This window comes from Pollachius pollachius (assembly GCF_949987615.1).
Source record: "Pollachius pollachius genome assembly, chromosome: 2".
Taxonomy (NCBI): domain Eukaryota; kingdom Metazoa; phylum Chordata; class Actinopteri; order Gadiformes; family Gadidae; genus Pollachius; species Pollachius pollachius.
In genome coordinates, this window is record NC_136935.1 from 8,390,661 (window position 1) to 8,412,549 (window position 21,889).

At 43.9% G+C, this 21,889-nt stretch overlaps 3 protein-coding genes across 3 annotated transcripts in view; 2 read left to right on the plus strand and 1 right to left on the minus strand.

Moving 5' to 3' along the window:
* Positions 1 to 279, plus strand: part of nphp1 (nephronophthisis 1) — a 19,139-nt gene extending 18,860 nt beyond the window's left edge. Inside the window, exon 20 of the mRNA XM_079758540.1 lies at positions 1 to 279. This exon is cut by the window's left edge and continues 1,374 nt beyond it. The gene's annotated coding sequence lies outside the window, so the exon portion shown is untranslated.
* Positions 280 to 10,764: 10,485 nt separating this feature from the next.
* Positions 10,765 to 14,477, plus strand: LOC307091761 (myelin and lymphocyte protein-like). Its single transcript, XM_079758547.1, has 4 exons — positions 10,765 to 11,020; positions 12,751 to 12,915; positions 13,094 to 13,246; positions 13,497 to 14,477. Exons 1-4 carry the CDS (start codon positions 10,928 to 10,930, stop codon positions 13,569 to 13,571), a joined length of 486 nt encoding a protein of 161 aa, XP_079614673.1. The 5' UTR covers positions 10,765 to 10,927; the 3' UTR covers positions 13,572 to 14,477.
* A 165-nt stretch (positions 14,478 to 14,642) lies between these two features.
* On the minus strand, positions 14,643 to 20,063 carry mrps5 (mitochondrial ribosomal protein S5; the record flags this gene model as incomplete). Its single annotated transcript, XM_079758545.1, has 12 exons — positions 14,643 to 15,087; positions 15,574 to 15,710; positions 15,894 to 15,956; positions 16,037 to 16,094; positions 16,609 to 16,655; positions 16,957 to 17,047; positions 17,781 to 17,815; positions 18,205 to 18,324; positions 18,558 to 18,671; positions 18,796 to 18,921; positions 19,309 to 19,401; positions 20,015 to 20,063. 12 exons carry the CDS (start codon positions 20,061 to 20,063, stop codon positions 14,863 to 14,865), a joined length of 1,158 nt encoding a protein of 385 aa, XP_079614671.1. The 3' UTR covers positions 14,643 to 14,862.
* Between the last annotated feature and the right edge of the window lie 1,826 nt (positions 20,064 to 21,889).

Genomic DNA, 21,889 nt, shown 5'->3' on the forward strand with positions numbered 1-21,889 from the left:
GTTGGAAGTCACAAATGACCTTTTAATAAATTTGGACGCAGGCTTGGGGTCTGTTCTTGTTTTGCTGGACTTGGCCGCAGCTTTTAACAACGTAGACCATGAAACACTTTTAAAGAGACTAAGGGACTGGGTCGGCTTATCCGGCACTTCCTTAGGTTGGTTTTCGTCATACTTATCGAACCGTATGTGCTGTGTCTCCATTAAGAACCACACCTCATCAATATCCAATATTAGGTATGGTGTACCTCAAGGGTTGTTGCGTTCTTGAAGAAAGTAGTCTAATCCGGATCGCTTTTAACTCACTTTATTTGTCAAAGTATTTCGGTATGGTAACTATGAAGCAAAAGGAGGGGAATTGTATGGACACGTGTGTGAGCGACAAACAGCAGGCCTCTGTATCTAACTCCCTAGTATGGACTGCCGGATGTTTCTGATTTCGTTGGCTCCAGGCCCTGCTTTAATATGAGTAGGCGTGTCCTATGTGTCATATTGGCTCCGCCCTCCTCACCTGTCTAAAGGTGCTGCCACCTGTGGCTGGAATAGTTATTGCAGCTTATATGTCGGGTCCTGCCCCCCTTGTGGCTATGTATAGTAATTACAGCTTATGTGTTCGATCCTACTTCCTAGTGGCTATGAATGGTAATTACAGCCTATGTGTTCGATCCTAGTTCCTAGTGGCTATGTATGGTAATTACAGCTTATGTGTTCGATCCTACATCCTAGTGGCTATGTATGGTAGCCCATGTGCTTAAAATACGTAACAGGGTCAATACTTGGACCTATTCCGTTCTCAATTTATATGCTTCCACTAGGTGAGGTCATCAGGAGACATGGCATTTCTTTTCATTTTTATGCTGATGATCCTCAGTTGTATTTACCCATCAAGCCCAACGACCCACATATGCTCAGTGCACTTCATGAATGCCTTAATGACATTAAAAGCTGGATGGCACTAAATTTTCTGCAGCTTCATTACAAAAAGACAGAAATCCTTGTCATTGGCCCCCAGCAAACATCCGAACAAATACTGCCATCTACTGGTGATCTGTCAAAGCTTGAAACAACAAACTAAAACAACAAAGGAAGAACAATGAACACTGCCCCGAAGAAAAGGCAAAGCACAGCGGAGCGCTCGTCCTAAGCCAGAGACTGAGACCGCATGAAACTAACAGCCAAGAAAACAAGACGTTGTCACCTGAACACACCAGAGTCTATCATCCAATCAGGCATCGCGGACAAGCCTGATGGTGTGAGTGGATGCGGTGAATGCGTTTGCATGTTAGACAATGTCAAAGAGTGAGGATTAGTTGAACTCCTGAACTCCTGAAAATAATTTCTAATATGAGAGTATCTTCCAGCCGACTAGGTATTATTCCCACCAAGTTTTTAATTGAAATCAAGGAGTGTATTGGGCCCCACTTATTGACGATCTTAAATAGCTCACTATCTGCTGGCTGTGTCCCTGATTATTTTAAAATTGCCTGTATTCAACCAGTCCCCCAAAAACCTGGACTTGATCCCACTATCCTCGAAAGCTTTCGCCCAATTTCAAAATAACCTTTTATCTCTAAAATCCTGGAAAAAATAGCCTGAGCAGCTTCTGGCAGTTATGGTAAACAATAGTGTCTTTAAAAAATTCCAATCAGGTTTTTGCAAGTACCATAGCACTGAGACCGCCTTGTTGGAAGTCACAAATTACCTTTTAATAAATTTGGACGCAGGCTTGGGGTCTGTTCTTGTTTTGCTGGACTTGGCCGCAGCTTTTGACAACGTAGACCATGAAACACTTTTAAAGAGACTAAGGGACTGGGTCGGCTTATCCGGCACTTCCTAAGGTTGGCTTTCGTCATACTTATCGAACCGGATGTGCTGTGTCTCCATTAAGAACCACGCCTCATCAATATCCAATATTAGGTATGGAGTACCTCAAGGGTCAATACTTGGACCTATTATTTTCTCAATTTATATGCTTCCACTAGGTGAGGTCATCAGGAGACATGGCATTTCTTTTCATTTTTATGCTGATGATTCTCAGTTGTATTTACCCATCAAGCCCAACGACCCACATATGCCCAGTGCACTTCATGAATGCCTTAATGACATTAAAAGCTGGATGGCACTAAATTATCTGCAGCTTAATTACAAAAATACAGAAATCCTGGTCATTGGCCCCCAGCAAATATCCGAACAAATACTGCCATCTACCAGTGACCTGTCAAAACTTATCAAACCTGTTGCAAGAAGCCTTGCTTGGAGTCCTGTTTGACAGTAACTTATGTTTTGAGCAACACATCACCAAGATCGTACAATTTTGTTTTTACCAACTCCGCAATATTTCTAAAATTCGATCAATCTCAAATCTCAGTGATGCAGATACTTTGTTACATTCTTTCATCTCCTCGCGACTCGATTATTGTAACAGCCTTTTTACCTGCTTGAACCAGAAAACACTCAAACGGCTACAGACTGTTCAAAACACAGCTGCCAGACTTTTAACAAGATCTAGAAAATATGACCATATCACACCTGTTCTAGCATCTCTACATTGGCTTCCCATTTGTTTTAGGATTGATTTTAAGATTTTGTTGATTACTTTTAAGGCTTTAAATGACTTGGCCCCAGCTTATATCTCAGAGCTGTTAGTCCCCTATGTGCCGTCTCGTAGTCTGAGGTCCTCAGGCAGTAGACTGCTGTTCCTCCCAGTGTCCAGGCTCAAAACTTAAGGGGACAGAGCTTTCTCAATACGGGCACCGAAGCTTTGGAACGACTTGCCTGAGGAAATTAGGTTGACTGAGTCACTGCCCATTTTTAAATCTCTCCTCAAAACCCACTTTTATCTGAGAGCTTTTCCAGATTTCATTTGAGCCTGCCTTTGTTTTTATTCCTGTCTTTCATCCTTTTGTTTTCATATGGCTCTTATTGTCTGTATATCACATGTATTTTGTGCTTTGTTCTAATTGTGCTTTTATTTGTTCATCCCTTTGTAACTGTGTTTTGAAAAGTGCTATATAAATAAAGTTTATTATTATTATTATTATTATTATTATTATTATAAAGAGAGTAAATCAACAGAGTGTCTGAATCAACCGAACAGTGTGCCTACCTGAAGGAGGGTAAATAATACCTGCTTATTTAACCCTGCCCCCAGGATACGGGTATGTTCAATCAGGTCATTAGGACTCTGACGCCGAGCCCTGGGCTTGTAGTGGCAGCTATGACCAAAGGGGGGGCAGAGGGTCGGCACAGTCTGTAGAGGAGGATGAGGAGGTGCATCATTACATCATGTCTGTAGAGGAGGAGGAGGTGCATCATGACATCATGTCTGTAGAGGAGGAGGAGGTGCATCATTACATCATGTCTGTAGAGGAGGAGGAGGTGCATCATTACATCATGTCTTTAGAGGAGGAGGAGGTGCATCATTACATCATGTCTGTAGAGGAGGAGGAGGTGCATCATTACATCATGTCTTTAGAGGAGGAGGTGAACTCATCATAACATATCTTGTTTGAAATTTGTTTCCATAGCATCCTGACGTCCCTCAAACCTTTTTTCTCTCCTTCTGCTCGTCCAAGAAGTCATTCTGTCAGGATTCTCGTATGGACTGTTGTTTTTGTCTCCCCTTATATGTTGGAGTGTGATAATTCTGGACTTTGTCTATGTTTGTAGCCATGGGTTGGTCATGTGCCCGGAGTAACACCTGTCCTTATTTTGGCAACTTCCTGCCTTTGTTTGTTTCCCTCCATTTTTCTCTGTTCACCTGTCTCTCATTGGGTATTGATTGGTGGAGTATTTATACACTGCCCTTTGTCAGATCGTCACGGTATGAACTGTTTGCTACCTGACTGCCACGTGAGTGAGACTAGCGTGAAGCTCTTTAAAGAGAAGTTATAGTTTACTGTTCTTCCCGGTTTTGAACCCTGCCTGTTTTGGACTAAGTCTTCTGCCTTCATCGGTTTTGGATCTCTTGCCCGTACCTGTCCGTCTGTATCTGTCTGCCTGCCTGCCTGTTTACGAACCCTGCCTCTACCTCGAATCTGATTCGCCTGCTGGACTGTGTGGGAATAAATCCTTTTTGATCTGCAATTGATTCCCGCTCTGAGTCGTGACACATTCAGCCACGAGTACTCTTTATTGTGTTTGGGGTGTGTGTTTATATGGTGTGTGTAACAATCACACTGTTAACTACATGTTATATAACTCTATTACACTGTTAACCATATGTTATATAACTCTCTATCACACTGTTAACCACATGTAATTTAACTATCACACTGTTAACCTTATGTTACATAACTCATGAATCCGACTCAGTCCTCCAACCTACTTTCTGGGAACGGCTGCATTCCACAAACAAAGTCACCGGCTATCCCTGCTCTCTCTTTGTTTGCCAGAACCAGACTTTTGACACACCCCAAAGCCCTCCATCCCAACCAGAGCTTGAGCTGTCCCTAACCCTCACCCTAACACTCACCCCTCTATCTCTAACCCTCACCCCTCTATCTCTAATCTTACCTCTAACCTTCACCCTAACCATCTAACTCTAACCCTTACTCTCTATCTCTAAGACTAACCCTCTAACCCTAACACTAACCCTAGCCCCTCTATATCTAACCCTAACCCATTTATCTCTACCTCTAACCATAACTCTCCCCCAAACCCTAACCAAGTCAGAAAGGACAGAACTGGGAGTTCACCGCTTGTGTTAACTGGGAGGACAGAGCTGAAACAAGAGCTTGACTGGCGCGTGGGAGACTGGATCTAGAGGTGATGTTTAGAAGCTTTGTTACCCGTAAACAAACCTTATCCGTTGCTAAGCAATCAGGAGACTGTGATTGACAGGAAACTTCCATCCAGTACAGCGTCCTGCTCCACCCAGACCTCCACCCACTGGGCCTACAGCGTCCTGCTGTCACTATATCTAACTATTCATGTATCTATAGTTTGATGTAGTTATTATTATTAGTCTAGGTTATGTGTGCTCACCAGTAGTTGTCACTTTATTTTAGCTTTCTTTTATTTGACTCCTCTTATAGTGCCCTACTCCCCTTGGCGCATTTTTCCAGTTTATACTTCTCTAATGAATACACCTGTGTATTACTATTGTGTTACGGTTCGCCTACTTCCCCTTCCCCTCTTGGAGCCTTACAATGGGGAAACGACACCTACAGAGAACGAGAGGAGACAGAGGGAAACACAAGGACAACAACCAAACACCTAACAAACTATCACACTGTTAACTACATCTATTATAACTCTCTCTATCACACTGTTAACCACATGTTATATAACTCTATCACACTGTTAACTTCATCTATTATAACTCTCTATCACACTGTTAACCACATGTTATATAACTCTATCATACTGTTAACTACATCTATTATAACTCTCTCTATCACACTGTCAACCACATGTTATATAACTATCATACTGTTAACCACATGTTATATAACTATCACACTGTTAACTGTTAAATAACTATCACACTGTTAACCACATGTTATATAACTCTATCACACTGTTAAACTCATGTTATATAACTCTATCACACTGTTAATCACATGTAATATAACTATCACACTGTTAACCACATGTTATATAACTCTATCACACTGTTAACCTCATGTTACATAACTCATGAATCCGACTCAGTCCTTCTATTTTTTCATTGTCAGGGAAAACCCAACCTACTTTCTGGGAACGGCTGCGTTCCACAAACAAAGTCACCGGCTATCCCTGCTCTCTCTTTGTTTGCCAGAACCAGACTTTTGACACACCCCAAAGCCCTCCATCCCAACCAGAGCTTGAGCTGGCCCTAACCCTCACCCTAACACTCACCCTAACACTCACCCTAACCCTCACCCCTCCATCTCTAACCTTCACCCCTCTATCTTTAACCCTCACCCTAACCCTCACCCTTCTATCTCTAATCTTACCTCTAACCTTCACCCTAACCATCTATCTCTAACTCTAACCCTTACTCTCTATCCCTAAGACTAACCCTCTAACCCTAACCCTAACCCTAGCCCCTCTATATCTAACCCTAACCCATTTATCTCTACCTCTAACCATAACTCTCCCCCAAACCCTAACCAAGTCAGAAAGGACAGAACTGGGAGTTCACCGCTTGTGTTAACTGGGAGGACAGAGCTGAAACGAGAGCTTGACTGGCGCGTGGGAGACTGGATCTAGAGGTGATGTTTAGAAGCTTTGTTACCCGTAAACAAACCTTATCCGTTGCTAAGCAACCAGGAGACTGTGATTGACAGGACATTTCCATCCAGTATAGCGTCCTGCTCCACCCAGACCTCCACCCACTGGGCCTACAGCGTCCTGCTCCACCCAGACCTCCACCCACTGGGCCTACAGCGTCCTGCTCCACCCAGACCTCCACCCACTGGGCCTACAGCGTCCTGCTCCACCCAGACCTCCACCCACTGGGCCTACAGCGTCCTGTCACTATATCTAACTATTCATGTATCTATAGTTTGATGTAGTTATTATTATTAGTCTAGGTTGTGTGTGCTCACCAGTAGTTGTCACTTTATTTTAGCTTTCTTTTATTTGACTCCGCTTATAGTGCCCTACTCCCCTTGGCGCATTTTTCCAGTTTATACTTCTCTAATGAATACACCTGTGTATTACTATTGTGTTACGGTTCGCCTACTTCCCCTTCCCCTCTTGGAGCCTTACAATGGGGAAACGACACCTACAGAGAACGAGAGGAGACAGAGGGAAACACAAGGACAACAACCAAACACCTAACAAACTATCACACTGTTAACTACATCTATTATAACTCTCTCTATCACACTGTTAACCACATGTTATATAACTCTATCATACTGTTAAGTTAACAGTATGATAGAGTTATATAACATGTGGTTAACAGTGTGATAGAGAGAGTTATAATAGCATATAACATGTAGTTAACAGTGTTAACTACATGTTATATAACTATCACACTGTTAACTACATCTATTATAACTCTCTATCACGCTTTTAACTACATGTTATATAACTCTATCACACTGTTAACTTCATCTATTATAACTCTCTCTATCACACTGTTAACCACATGTTATATAACTCTATCATACTGTTAACTACATGTTATATAACACTATCACACTGTTAACTTCATCTATTATAATGCTCTCTATTACACTTTTAACTACATGTTATATAACTCTATCCTACTGTTAACTACATATTATATAACTCTATCACACTGTTATCTTCATGTTAAATAACTCTATCACACTGTTAACTACATGTTATATAACTCTATCACACTGTTAACTTCATGTTAAATAACTCTATCACACTGTTAACCAGATGTTATATAACTCTATCACACTGTTAACTACATGTTATATAACTCTTTTACACTGTTAACCACATGTTATATAACTCTATCACACTGTAAACCACATGTTATATAACTCTATCACACTGTTAACCACATGTTACATAACTCTCTATCACATTGTTAACCGCATGTTATATAACTCTATCACACTGTTAACTGTTAAAATAACTATCACACTGTTAACCACATGTTATATAACTCTATCACACTGTTAAACTCATGTTATATGACTCATGAATCCCACTCAGTCCTTCTATTTTTTCAAAACCCAACCTACTTTCTGGGAATTCCACAAACAAAGTCACCGGCTATCCCTGCTCTCTCTTTGTTTGCCAGAACCAGACTTTTGACACACCCCAAAGCCCTCCATCCAAACCAGAGCTGGAGCTCTCCCTAACCCTCACCCTAACCCTCACCCTAGCACTCACCCCTCTATCTCTAACCCTCACCCTTCTATCTCTAACCCTCACCCCTCTATCTCTAATCCTACCTCTAACCTTCACCCTAACCATCTATCTCTAACTCTAACCCTTACTCTCTATCTCTAAGACTAACCCTCTAACCCAGGGGTCAGCAACCTTTTCAACATGCAGGGCCAGTTTGACATTAACTCGTTAATGAGTGTGCCTTAAGCAACAATATATTAAAAATTAAGATGAATTATGACACAGCGACCAAAAACATTTCCAGAAGATCTGGAATTGTATTATTTCCATATAGTCCACAATCATGCATCAACATTTTAAAGGTTTTTTTGGTTGTTATATTTGCAACATGGGCTTACAAATTATAATTACATATGTCCCATCTTAAAACACCATTTTCAGAAACTCATTCAAAAACATATTTGCACTGTGAGAAATGTAAAAAACGAGAATATATGAGAATGTTGGAACCATCCACATCAATATCTTTAAGACATGTACAGCTTTGCAAAACCATGTGAAGGCGATGCATACAGGCCACTTGCAACAATATTTTTAATATTATCTTCTCTATTACTCACAACAAAGATTTAAAAACTATTAATTGATCCCATTTCAGAAAACTGCTTTCTGTAACTAATTTAAACATATTTGCACTGGGAGGAAATGCCCCAAACTGAATAAAGTGCAAAAAAAAAATCGGTAGTAATGATTATGCTTCCGCATTGTGCGGTGAAATTTTTAAATAATAATAATAAAATAAAAATAAAAATTAAGTGTGCCAATGATTATGCTGCCCCGTGCCAGTGATGGCACGCGTGCCTAGGGTTGCTGACCCCTGCTCTAACCCTAACCCTAACCCTAGCCCTTCTATCTCTATCTCTAACCCTAACCCTTCTATCTCATATCCTCTAACCCTAACCCTAACCCTAACCCCTCTATCTCTAATCTTACCTCTAACCTTCACCCTTACCATCTATCTCTAACTCTAACCCTTACTCTCTATCTCTAAGACTAACCCTAACCCTAGCCCTTCTATCTCTATCTCTAACCCTAACCCTTCTATCTCTTACCCTCTAACCCTAACCCATCTCTCGCTACCTCTAACCATAACTCTCCCCCAAATCCTAACCAAGTCAGAAAGGACAGAACTGGGAGTTCACCGCTTGTGTTAACTGGGAGGACAGAGCTGAAACGAGAGCTGGACTGGTGCGTGGGAGACTGGATCTAGAGGTGATGTTTAGAAGCTTTGTTACCTGTAAACAAACCTTATCCGTTGCTAAGCAACCAGGAGACTGTGATTGACAGGACACTTCCATCCAGTATCTCAGTTGATTGAATCGTATCATCATGGTGAGAGTATCAGCCCTGTGTGGTTTACCGCTCAGTTACCACGACGATACCACGTCAGGACCACTGCTCCACCCATGGCTCACAGCGTTCTGCTCCACCCAGACCTCCACCCACTGGGCCTACAGCGTCCTGCTCCACCCAGACCTCCACCCACTGGGCCTACAGCGTCCTGCTCCACCCAGACCTCGACCCACTTGGCCTACAGCGTCCTGCTCCACCCAGACCTCCACCCACTGGGCCTACAGCGTCCTGCTCCACCCACTGGGCCTACAGCGTCCTGCTCCACCCAGACCTCCACCCACTGGGCCTACAGCGTCCTGCTTCACCCACTGGGCCTACAGCATCCTGCTCCACCCAGAACTCCACCTACTGACCGCTCCCCTCTGTGTGTCCCACCGTAGGGTCAGGGTCGTGGAGACGTCCTCATCACCCTGGAGACGACCTCATCACCGTGGAGCCGTCCTCATCACCCTGGCGACGTCCTCATCACCTTGGAGACCGTCCTCGTCACAAACACAGGCTGGGATGGAGAGTTGATGACATCACTGGTCATTGACCTGCTGACTATAGTGGTATCACTAGTTAGATATATAGACTAGTTTTATCACTACATGTAACTATTCATGTAACTATAGTTAGACATATTGACTAGTTTTATCGATATATATATCACTATTCATGTATAACTATAGTTAGATATATAGACTAGTTATATTACTATATATAACTATTCATGTATGGAAAAATTCATATGCTGTTGCCTTTTAGTCATATAGGCTTTGTTTTCTATTCCTTGTATTGTCTTGCCACCCTGCTTTTCCTCAGTGTCGTCTACGTATTGACCTTTGTGCTTGGAACAGCTGCCCCACCTTCCTCATTTGCATCTAAATGTAAAGCCTTTTGCGCTGTAACCGGCCTACCTTCCCCAGAGTCAATCAAAATGTTAACCTTCGACTTGGAATAAACGGTCACAAGGGATAAGGCATCCTCTTATGCCCTCTTCTGCTTGAGGACAACCCAGGCAACTCTGTGTCTTGGGTGATTTGATTTTCAACACCTGCAATGTGGGGAGTATGTGAAACTGTATTAATGGCTCTGTCAAACTGTATTCTAGTCTCACTCTGCTAGAGAGGAGTCTAATGTATGCATGCATTAAACCTAGGTTAATTGTCTACAAGTGTTGTGTGCTTTATGCATTTAGAAATCTCATCTGTCCTAGACGCAATATCTCTTAGGAAAGGAAATTGCAACGACATAATAGTTGGATATATAGACTTGTTTTATCACTATATGTTACTATTCATGTATAACTATAGTTTGATATATAGACTAGTTTTATCACTATTCATGTATAACTATAGTTTGATATAGACTTGTTTTATCACTATATATAACTATTCATGTATAACTATAGTTTGATATATATTTTTATATATTTTTATCCCTAGAGTCTATACACCTTGTGTGTGCCCATTGTGTACTGCACCAGTAAATAAATCACCTGGTTGGACACTGGTTGGACTTGTTTCTAGTGGTTTTCGTTGAAACACTGGTTGGAGGGGAGGAGTCCTGAATAAACAAATGTACTCAGTAAGTGTTTCATTCAGTCAGAGAATTCAGCAATCTGTAGCAGACATCTTCCCTGAGCTCAGATAGAAGTGTAGCTCTATAGAACTAGACGCCAGATAGAAGTGCAGCTCTATAGAACTAGACCTTAGAGAGAAGTGTAGCTCTATAGAACTAGACCTCAGAGAGAAGTGTAGCTCTATAGAACTAGATGAGCAGAATGGCGTCGACCTCAGCTGACGTGCTGCCGACTGGCAGCCGGATCTTCACCTCCATCCCAGACATCTTCTTCATCCCTGAGTTTGTGAGTTCATCCTCTACTCTCATGCCCTCATTCGCTTCTCACCCTCCCTTAAAACATATCTACGCCTGACTGACTGACTGACTGCCTGTTGACTGACGGATTGACAGACTGTTGACTGACTGACTGACATAATTGTGGAGAATGGGATTAAGGTGGGATTAGAGTGTCATTGACATATATATACCTATATCTACAGATAAATGTATTATGTATTATAGATTTACACAAAATCAAGGACAAAAAGGCAGCATAGCTACCTGAAGGCTAACAGCATAGATACCTGAAGGCTAACAGCATAGCAACCTTAAGGCTAACAGCAGGGTTACCTGAAGGCTAACTCTTCTCTAACTAAACTTCCTCAATTGAACAGAACTGGTTTCTCCAGTTGGATGATTGACTCATCTCCTATTGGTCAACAGTCTATCGGTTTAATGTTGCTTAGCAACCATAGAAAGGCTTGGCACACAGACGAGGTCGTCACAGTGACATCCATCAATGCTGCTGACGTCAGACAGACTCCAGAACCAGAACACAAGACACTTCAGGGAAGTAGCTTAGCATTGTGTCTCATACTGAAGGGTAGCATCTTTTTTTATTTATTTGACCTTTATTTATCCAGGAAGGTCCCATTGAGATATAATATCTTGTCTTCCAGGGAGTCCTGGCCAAGATGGCTGACAAGTAAAGGGAAGACATAGACCACAAGCAAGAATACTTTTAAAAGTGTTAATGATACAGAGAGCTAGAAACAGTGCTGTGCCACCCTACGGAAGGTGTACACTACTATGCTACGTAGCATATGCTACGCTGCACATGTGATAATGCAACATGTTATCCTTCTACCTGACAAGGCAGGTTTGTTGAAACATGTCAAGTGACCAGGTGATGAGGAACTGGTCCAAACCTGACTGCACCTGTTGCGTTCTTGAAGAAAGTAGTCTAATCAGGATCGCTTTGAACTCACTTTATTTGTTAAAGTATTTCGGTATGGTAACTATGAAGCAAAAGGAGGGGAATTGTATGGACACGGGTGTGAGCGACAAACAGCAGGCCTCTCTACCTAACTCCCTAGTATGGACTGCCGGATGTTTCTGATTTCGTTGGCTCCAGGCCCTGCTTTAATACCGAGTAGGCGTGTCCTATGTGTCGTATTGGCTCCATCCTCCTCACCTGTCTAAAGGTGCTGCCATCTGTGGCTGGAATAGTTATTGCAGCTTATATGTCCTGCCCCCCTTGTGGCTATATATAGTAATTACAGCTTATGTGTTTGATCCTACTTCCTAGTGGCTATGTATGGTAAATACAGCTTATGTGTTCGATCCTACTTCCTAGTGGCTATGTATGGTAATTACAGCTTATGTGTTCGATCCTACTTCCTAGTGGCTATGTATGGTTGCCCATGTGCTTAAAATACGTAACACACCGCAACCTGTTTACCAAGGGAGGGTAACACAGTCATGGGGTGTGTGTGTGTGTGTGTGTGTGTGTGTGTGTGTGTGTGTGGGGTGTGTCTGTGGGTGTGTGTGTGTGTGTGTGTGTATACCGGTGTGTGTGTGTGTGTGTGTGTTTGTGTGTGTGTGTGTGTGTGTGCGTGCGTGTGTGCAACGGTGTGTGTGTGCATGTGTGTGTGTGTGTCCGTGGGTGTGTGTGTCTGTGGGTGTGTGGGTGTGTGTGTGCGTGCGTTTGGGCAACGGTGTGTGCGTGCGTGTGTGTGTGGTGTGTGTGTGTAGGTCTTCGGGGGTCTGGTATGGACGCTGGTCGCCTCCAACCTTGTGGAACCCGAAAACCCCCTGGGCTGGGTCATGTTCGTCTCCATCTTCTGCTTCGTCATGACAACGCTCTGGTTCTTCATCTTCGCCTGTGGAGCCAATCAGGGCGGCATCTGGCCCTCCTTGGTAAGACACATCCTCTCCTCCTCCCCTCCTCCTCTCCTCCTCCCCTCCTCCTCTCCTCCTCCCTCTCTCCTCCTCCCCCCTCTCTACTCTCCTCGCCCCTCTCTCCTCCCCCCTCTCCTCTCCTCCTCCCTCATCTCCTCTCCTCCTCCCTCACCTCCTCCCCTCCTCTGGTCTCCAGGATGTGGCCTACCACTTTGTTGCCGTGCTGTTGTACCTGAGTGCGTCTGTGGCGCTGGCCTACGTCACCGTGGTGATAGGAACTACCGCATCAGCTGTCCCCGTAGTGCCGCCCAGCCTACTCAAGATCTACCGCCTGGACATCGCTGCTGTGGTAAGGACTCTGGGGTTAGACAGTACAGAGACAGGTCATTATGGAGCAGGTAGGGGTTAGACAGTACAGAGACAGGTCATTATGGAGCAGGTAGGGGTTAGACAGTACAGAGACAGGTCATTATGGAGCAGGTAGGGGTTAGACAGTACAGAGACAGGTCATTAAGGAACAGGTAGGGGTTAGACAGTACAGACAGGTCATTTAGGAGTGCGTTTTGTGTATTGATATTGTGATGTATCTCTCTCTCCAGGTGATGTCTTATCTCACCACACTGCTCTATTTTCTACATGCCATCTTCTCTGCTCTGCGGTGGAAGAGATCGTGAGGAATGAAGATCAGCCAAGTTCAGACAGCCCTTGTTAAGATTAGAATGAATTAATCAGTTGAAGATGATATGGTGATATAATCCTATTAGATATCAGCATGGCATACGATCAGAATACTATACTGTAACAAGTACATTTACATTTACATTTAGGGCATTTAGCAGACGCTTTTATCCAAAGCGACTTACAATAAGTGCATTTGTTACAATACAAATGCACTTATTGCATTTGTATTGTAACAAAAAAGAACTTTAGGTTAGTTTTAGCTTCAGCATCCTAAATATTCTGAGCAAAACATGTTATAGAAACTACCTGAACCTCCCTGGATACCTCGACCCTAACCCTCACCCTCTATCCCTAGTCCTCTATCCCTAGTCCTCTATCCCTCACCCTCTAACCCTTACCCTCTATCCCTAGTCCTCTATCCCTCACCCTCTAACCCTTACCCTCTAACCCTAATCCTCTATCCCTAACTCCCTAACCCCAACTCTCTAACCTCTGACGGTCTTAACTATTTTACTTGATTAAAGTAATTAGAGAAAGGAGAATTTTCACAGTCTCCTCAACAGGTCATCTTATTGAGTTAGTTTAGACAGGGCTAGGGTTAGCTTCAGCTAGACATGTCAGTGAGTTAGTTTAGACCTGGGCTAGTGTTGGCTTCAGCTAGCCCCTTCAGCTAGTTTAGACCTGGGCTGGGATTAACTTCAGCTTGCCATTTCATTGAGTTCGTTTAGACCTGCGCTAGGGTTTTGGGGATCGTTTTCAATGTGATCCTTGAATTACCTACTACTATTACCTAACCCTTTTTTTATGTTTCCGTTAATATTTACATACATAAAATTTACAAAAAACATATACACTTGACATTGGAATCTGAGATGTATAATAAATATATTTGATATTCATTTGACCAGTCTGAATTATTTCAGAATGGTACATTTACCCTATCCCTTACAATACCCTCTCCTAACTGGTTACCCTGAATGTGAGGAGTCATGGATCATTTTTGTTACGTCTTGCTAACAATCTCTACAAAGAAATTGAACAAATTGAAACTGTGGCATGTTTTATTGTGTTCAGGTTTGGCCCAGAATATGACATTGGAACATCGTCTTATTTCTGTTTTAACCTCTTTGTATGTTGGTGGTTGTACGTCATGACAAGTCGTCATGACGACGTCATGAAACGTCTTGTCCTGTCGTCATGTCCTGTCGTCATGACGATGTCAGGGGCAGTCCAGGTCCCCAGTGGCCCCTTCTCCTGGTCGGTCCTGATGTAGCGTCGTCGTGGTTACCAGATGGTGCGTTTGGCCGAGGCCCAGACGGAGCGCTTGGAGCCCTGCGCCACGCGGACGTCGGCCCAGTGCAGCCGGGCGTCGGGGGCGTGGTCCTGGGGCGCCGCGTCGGGCCGGGCCCCGCCCTCCGGCCGCGCCACCAGCAGGGGGAGGGGCCCCCGCTCCCCCTGGAACTCCACCACGTTCAGGCGCTGCCGGTCGGCCCGCGACTGGTGGGTCTCCTGCCCAACACACGCCCCACGACATCATCAGCATCATGACATCATCAGCACCACGACATCATCAGCACCACGACATCATCAGCCCCACGACATCATCAGCACCACGACATCATCAGCCCCACGACATCATCAGCACCACGACATCATCAGCACCATGACATCATCAGCATCACAACATCATGACATCATCATCATCATCAGCACCATGACATCATCAGCACCACGACATCATCAGCATCATGACATCAGCACCACGACATCATCAGCATCATGACATCATCAGCACCACAACATCATCAGCATGACATCATCAGCATCATGACATCTTCATCATCATGACATGATCATGACATTAGCATCATGACATTATCATCATAATGATTTGTTTCAATGGATTTTCATATAAATCAAATTTAAATGGCAAAACAGTCTGATGGCTGGTGAACAGAGAGTACCTGATTGGCCACGCCTGTGAAGAGAGAGTACCTGATTGGCTAGGCCGGTGAACAGGGCTCTAGTGATGTTCAGCAGGTTGGTGGAGCCGTCCACCTTGCAATACATGTCCTGAATCCCCATCAGTTTACACATAGTGATGACCGCCCGGTGGCAGTGGAGACCGTAACCTGGAGACACACAAGGAGAAGGACAGACAGGGACAGACAGACAGGGAGACACAAAAGTAAATTATAATTTAATTCTGATAAACTGAATCAGTGGCAGATTATCTGACAAATGGAAGACTGAGGACATCCCTGACGAGAGAGAAAGAGAAAGAGAGAGACTGACCTCTGACCTCTCAGACTGACCTTGGTGCTGCTTCTTCATGCGGAGGGTCGTCTTCTTAAACGTAGATTCAATGTCGTGATAAACTGGAAGAAAAACACAAGTTATCAACACACAAACACACACACACACACACACACATACACACACACACACAATCACTCACTGGTGTGGTTGTCGTATCTCTCGATGTAGTAAAGGTAGTGGACCGCTCGATTCTTCGCCTGCACAAAATGAAGATGTCCCCCCTAGGTTAAGATGTCACCCATTGCATTTTTAATGCTTTATGACGAAAGTGAGAAAGACAGGAAGGTATGGGATATAGAGGGGAGGACATGCAGAAAAGGACCACGGGCAGGATTCGAACCGGGGTCGCTGCGATCAGGTCTGAGCCTTAAATGGTACGCACCCTAGAAGCTGAGCTACCGGGGCGCACCTCGGGATCACCCTTAAGTTAAGATCTCGCTTCCGTTTATATGATTCTGGGTTCCCCCTTAAAGGGTGTTTTCGGTGAGTTGATCACCTGTCATGTGATGAGGACAGGGTCAGGTGATGAGGATAGGGTAATGTGGTTGTTGAATGGATTATATTGGCAGGGGGTGGGGGGGGGGTATTCACACAGGTATCAAATATCTAAATATTGAAGAAAGCACCTTAGAGCGTGTCTGGGCTTCCAGAAGCTGGCTCTGACCCTGAAGTGATAGAATATATAAAGTAAATATAATGAGTTCTCCTTACCTTTCTCAGGGCTGTTGTCCTGTCAGCTGCTTTACCGAGGGCAAACCCTGAGAGGAAACAGTTGCTTTAGACCTGCTCTACATAGAGCAGCTAGACCTCCTCTACATAGAGCAGCTAGACATAATCTACATAGAGCAACTAGACCTGCTATACATAGACCAGCTTGACCTGCTCTACATAGAGCAGCGTGGCCTTATCTACATAGAGCAGCTAGACCTTATATACATAGAGCAGCTAGACCTGCTCTACATAGATCAGCTAGACCTAATCTACATAGAGCAGCTAGACCTCCTCTACATAGAGCCGCTAGACCTAATCTACATAGAGCAGCTTCATCACAGAGCTGACCTGCTGCCCCGTTGCCGTTGCCCACGGCCACCAGACAGCTGATGGACCTCTTCCTCCCCTCCTTGGCTGTCATGTTGAAAACACTCTTCACCTAGTAAACAACAAACAGACATTTCACATAGTAAACAACAAACATTTCACCTTATGAACAACAAACATTTCAATAAGTTAACAAACAACAATTAAACAACAAAATTGTACAAGCCTACAGTAGATGTTCCCCAATTAAGAACAGTTAGCTGATGGTTTGGTAATCTTAAAGGTGCAGTTTGTTTACCTTAAAGGGGCAGGGTGTTAACAATAAAGGGGCAGTGTGTTTACCATAAAGGGGAGTGTGTTTATCTTAAAAGGGGCAGTGTGTACACCTTAAAGGTTCAGTGTGTTTGTCTGAAAGGGGCAGTGTGTTAACCTTAAAGGAGCAGTGTGTTTGCCTTAAAGGTGCAGTGTGTTTGTCTTAAAGGGGCAGTGCGTCTACCTTAAAGGTTGAGCCCTTTATATCTACAGTATAAAGGGGGTCGTCTTCCACAGGCCTGCCATATTTGAATGGTGGCCCGGATTGGACAAATGGCTCTAGAGATTATGCATCTTAATATTTTCTGAATACCTATATCTTAGTCATTTTGGAATACCTACTGGCAACTTACAAAACACAGGACAGGGCAGGCCACTGTAGATGCTCCTCTTTCATTGGAGAGATAAGGGGGGGCTACAGTCCGCTTACTTTTAAACACCACCCCTTTAAGGCTCCCTAGCTTAAGGTCTGTGAGCTCAAGACTCAGCTAGCTTGGCTAAAAGAACATGGAGAGATCAATGAAGGGACTCACCTCAATCACACGTGAATCAAAGTCTTCAAACGACTCTGAAAGAGTGGAAATAACACTTTACACTCTTTTAACTTAACTTTACACAAGCTGCTAGTAGATACAGATTATGTGTGATTTTGTGCCACCTGCTGGTGAAGTGGTGCAGTATACTTAAGATCAGTTACTGTAATTGAAATTTTGACGTCATGGAAGGAGATAACAACACAAAACTATGTACACAGCCTAGGGGCGTGGCCTCCATGTCCCAACCCATTCTGCCGCGGACTTGTGATTGACTTTGAGCATCAGTGCTTAGCTGAGCATGCATTGACGTTCACATCCCTGGCCATGTCTGACGCGTGATTGTGATTGATTGATTGATTGATTGATTGATTGAATGTGTGTGTGTGCATGTTTGCTTGTCTCTGTGTGCGTGCGTGTGTACCCCCGTTTGGCCCAGGGTCCGGGGCCCCCAGACTGATGCCCCCCCAGGAGTTTCCGGTCCATCCTCTTCCTCTCTTCACCTTCATCCTCCTCCTCTTCTCCCACTCATCTCTGGAACGCACTGCAGGAAGTGACATCACAACAGGCAGTTACATCAAAACAGAAAGTAACTTCAGGATGTTCCATGTTCCTGTAGTTTGTAGCATGTAGTACTTAGTGTGTAGTAGAGTGTAGTGTGTAGTACTTAATGTGTAGTAGTAGAGTGTAGTATTTAGTGTGTAGTAGTAAGTGTGTAGTAGTGTGTAGTGTGTAGTACTTAGTGTGCAGTAGTAGTGTGTAGTACTTGGTGTGTACCTAGTTCTGCCTGCATCTCTAGCTGCTCTGCGTCTCCCCGTCTGGAGACGGCCTGCGGCGCTCCGGCCCGGAACACCGGGGCGTTCAGCCCAGGCCACAGGAAGCCCGCCCTCCCTGGAACACACGCCACCGCCATCATCATCATCATCATCATCATCACCGACACCACCACCACGTGCCCTTTATGTTGGTAATAAACAGACAGACAGGTGAGCAAACAGACAGGCAGGCGTCTCACCCTCTCCGATGTTTTGGCCCCTGTTGAGGTCGGTCTTCATCTTGCGTTTGGTCCTCTTCCCGCGGCCCTTCCGGGCGCCGGCCCCCGTCTCTGCCAGGACCCCCCGCCACAGCTCATCAGCTGTTACTATGGAAACAAATCACACAACCGTTACTATGGAAACACATAAGACACTTGTTACTATGAAAACACATCAGAACCGTTACTATGGAAACACATCCAAACCGTTACTATGGAAACACATCACTACCTTTACTATTGAAACACATAACACTACCGTTACTATGAAAACACATCACAAGCGTTACTATGGAAACACATCACACACCCGTTACTATGGAAACACATCATAAACACCCGTTACTATGGGAACACATCACAGACACCTGTAACTTCGGAATAAAACATCTGTTACTATGGAAACACGCCCCTTTATTACCGTTCTTGCTAAAATACTGTCCCGGTAGAAAGAGTGTGTCAATAAAGACAACAAGAAGGATTAAGTAAACGTACACTTGTTGAAGAAGCTTCCATGCCTGACTGGCTGGAGGAGGGTCCGCTGGAGAGAGCCCAGAACCACAGCAGCCCCGTTGGCCTGGAGGGGAGCTACAACCACACGCATCTCAGCACTGGAGCAGAATACAGTTCTGTATAGACTAGAGCCATGAGCTAGCTCTATCTAGAATAGAAGGGACAGTATACAGTTCTATATAGACTAGAGCCATGACCTATCTCTACCTAGAATAGAAGGGACAGTATACAGTTATATTTAGACTAGAGCCATGACCTAGCTCTATCTAGAATAGAAGGGACAGTATACAGTTATATCTACACTAGAGCCATGAACTAGCTCTATATAGAAGGGACAGTATAGTTATACATACACTAGAGCTATGACCTAGCTCTATATAGAAGGGACAGTATACAGTTATATATAGACTGGGTGAATGGAAGACATAGTTATGGAGTCGGTCTTCCTGTGATATAATTAACTACATGTATATATTATTATTATTATTATTACTGTTGGAAAGCCATTCACAACAATACTACAACCCTGCAGTATTGACCTGGAGGACACGGCAGCTCTCTTACTACACCAACCCCGCACCTCCAGGTCTACACCACCTCGACACCTCCTCAACACATAATTTACACCTCCTTTACATCGCCCTGCTGAACACATTACAAACATGGAAAGAAACGCGAAGTTATTTACCTCCGAGTGAGAAACGGAGGGCAAAACAAGCGCGCACGGAGGCCGCCATGTTGGATCTGTGAGGTCCTTCAGGAGGACGAGGCGGTTAACATGTGCCTGTTCGAAATAATACTTAAATATACCTTACAAGAAGCAGATACAGCCTGGGAATCTGACCAATTGTCTGGCGATGTCAGGCTTATATGCTTGTATGTTTTATTTTATTTTATTTCATTTACAACATCATCAACAAATAAATAAATAACGCAGGTGAGATCTTCTATAGGACGGGTAGCAAACACGGTGCCCGCGGGCCTGTGTTGGCCCTTTTTCAGAATGTAAATGTATGTTTTCTCAACGAGAGAGAGAGACAGAGATAGATAGAGAGAGAGAGAGAGAGAGAGAGAGAGAGAGAGAGAGAGAGAGAGAGAGAGAGAGAGAGAGAGAGAGAGAGAGAGAGAGAGAGAGAGAGAGAGAGAGAGAGAGAAACTCAATTTTGTAAAAGCATTCTGCAGGTACACAGGACAACCACTAACAACACCTGCAGGGCTGAATTAGGTCAGTATCCACTTCTATTAAAAATCCAAAAACGATCAATTAAATATTGGCTACATCTAAAACAAAGTGACCCCCACTCCTTCCAGCACAAAGCCCTGCAAAGCCAAGAGATGAACAGGAGTCCTCTCACTCAGCTGGTCCTGAGGCTCTGTCCACAGACAGGTTCCCCCTCTGCTCTGCCCCAGGACCAGTCGGAGAACATATCAATTAGACTCAACCAAATTATAAAACATCAGAAACAAACCTACCTCCCCCATTGGAACACTAAAAAACACACACAGAGCAAAATGCAGTGTTATCTGGCCCTAAATAGACAGTACACTGTGGCCCCCTACCTGAACACAGTCACTGATGTTAGACACAGAGTATTGTTAACAAAGTACAGACTGAGCGCTCACAGCCTGGCCATAGAAACAGGCTGCCATAAGAAATCATGGCTGCCCAAAGAGGAGCGGATGTGCCAGAAGTGTGAAGAAGCTGCTGTAGAGACCGAGCAGCACTTCCTCCTACACTGCCCCAAATTCAAAATTGTCCGCGAAATATACTTTAGCAAATTCGGCCAAAAACACCCATATTTTATAAACTCCCATGTAGACCAGCTACAAATATTAATGGGAGAGAGAAAAGAGAGCTCCGTCCTCGCAGGACATTTTATTTCAGCTTGCCACAAAATGAGAGGATCACATTCTACACCAGGCCTCACTGTTTGATTGATTACTGATTATTAGTAACCTAGAATGCGTTTTATATAGCTTTTCATTTCATTAATTTAATGACTTTTTTTTTTCTATATGTACATATGTATATCTGTATGTTATGTTATATTGTTACAGGTTGATATATGTACATCTTGTTCTGACTTTCTCTATTGTTATTATATGTAATATTTGTAATACTGTAATGCCTTGGCAACACTGTTTGGTTAACCAATAGTCATGCCAATAAAGCTTTTTTTTAATTTGAATTTGAATTTGAGAGAGAGAGAGAGAGAGATGAAGAGAGAGAGAGGGTGGGAGAGAGAGAGAGAGAGAGAGGACAAGAGAGAGAGAGAGAGAGAGAGAGAGAGAGAGAGAGAGAGAGAGAGGAGAGAGAGGACAAGAGCGAGAGAGAGGGCGAGAAAGAGAGAATTCCAGTGTCTTCCGACAGGATGCAGGTGATCTGTGTCTTAGAGTCAAGGCTGAACAACACAACGTTTCATAATCTCTTCCGCTGAACTCTTCCAACACCTGCCGAGGAACAACAACAGTTGGACTGTACTGTAGTGGAACAACATCCAACACAAGAAATGACAGCAACTCTATCTACTGTCAGTCAATCTGGCAAAAAATACAAAAGAAA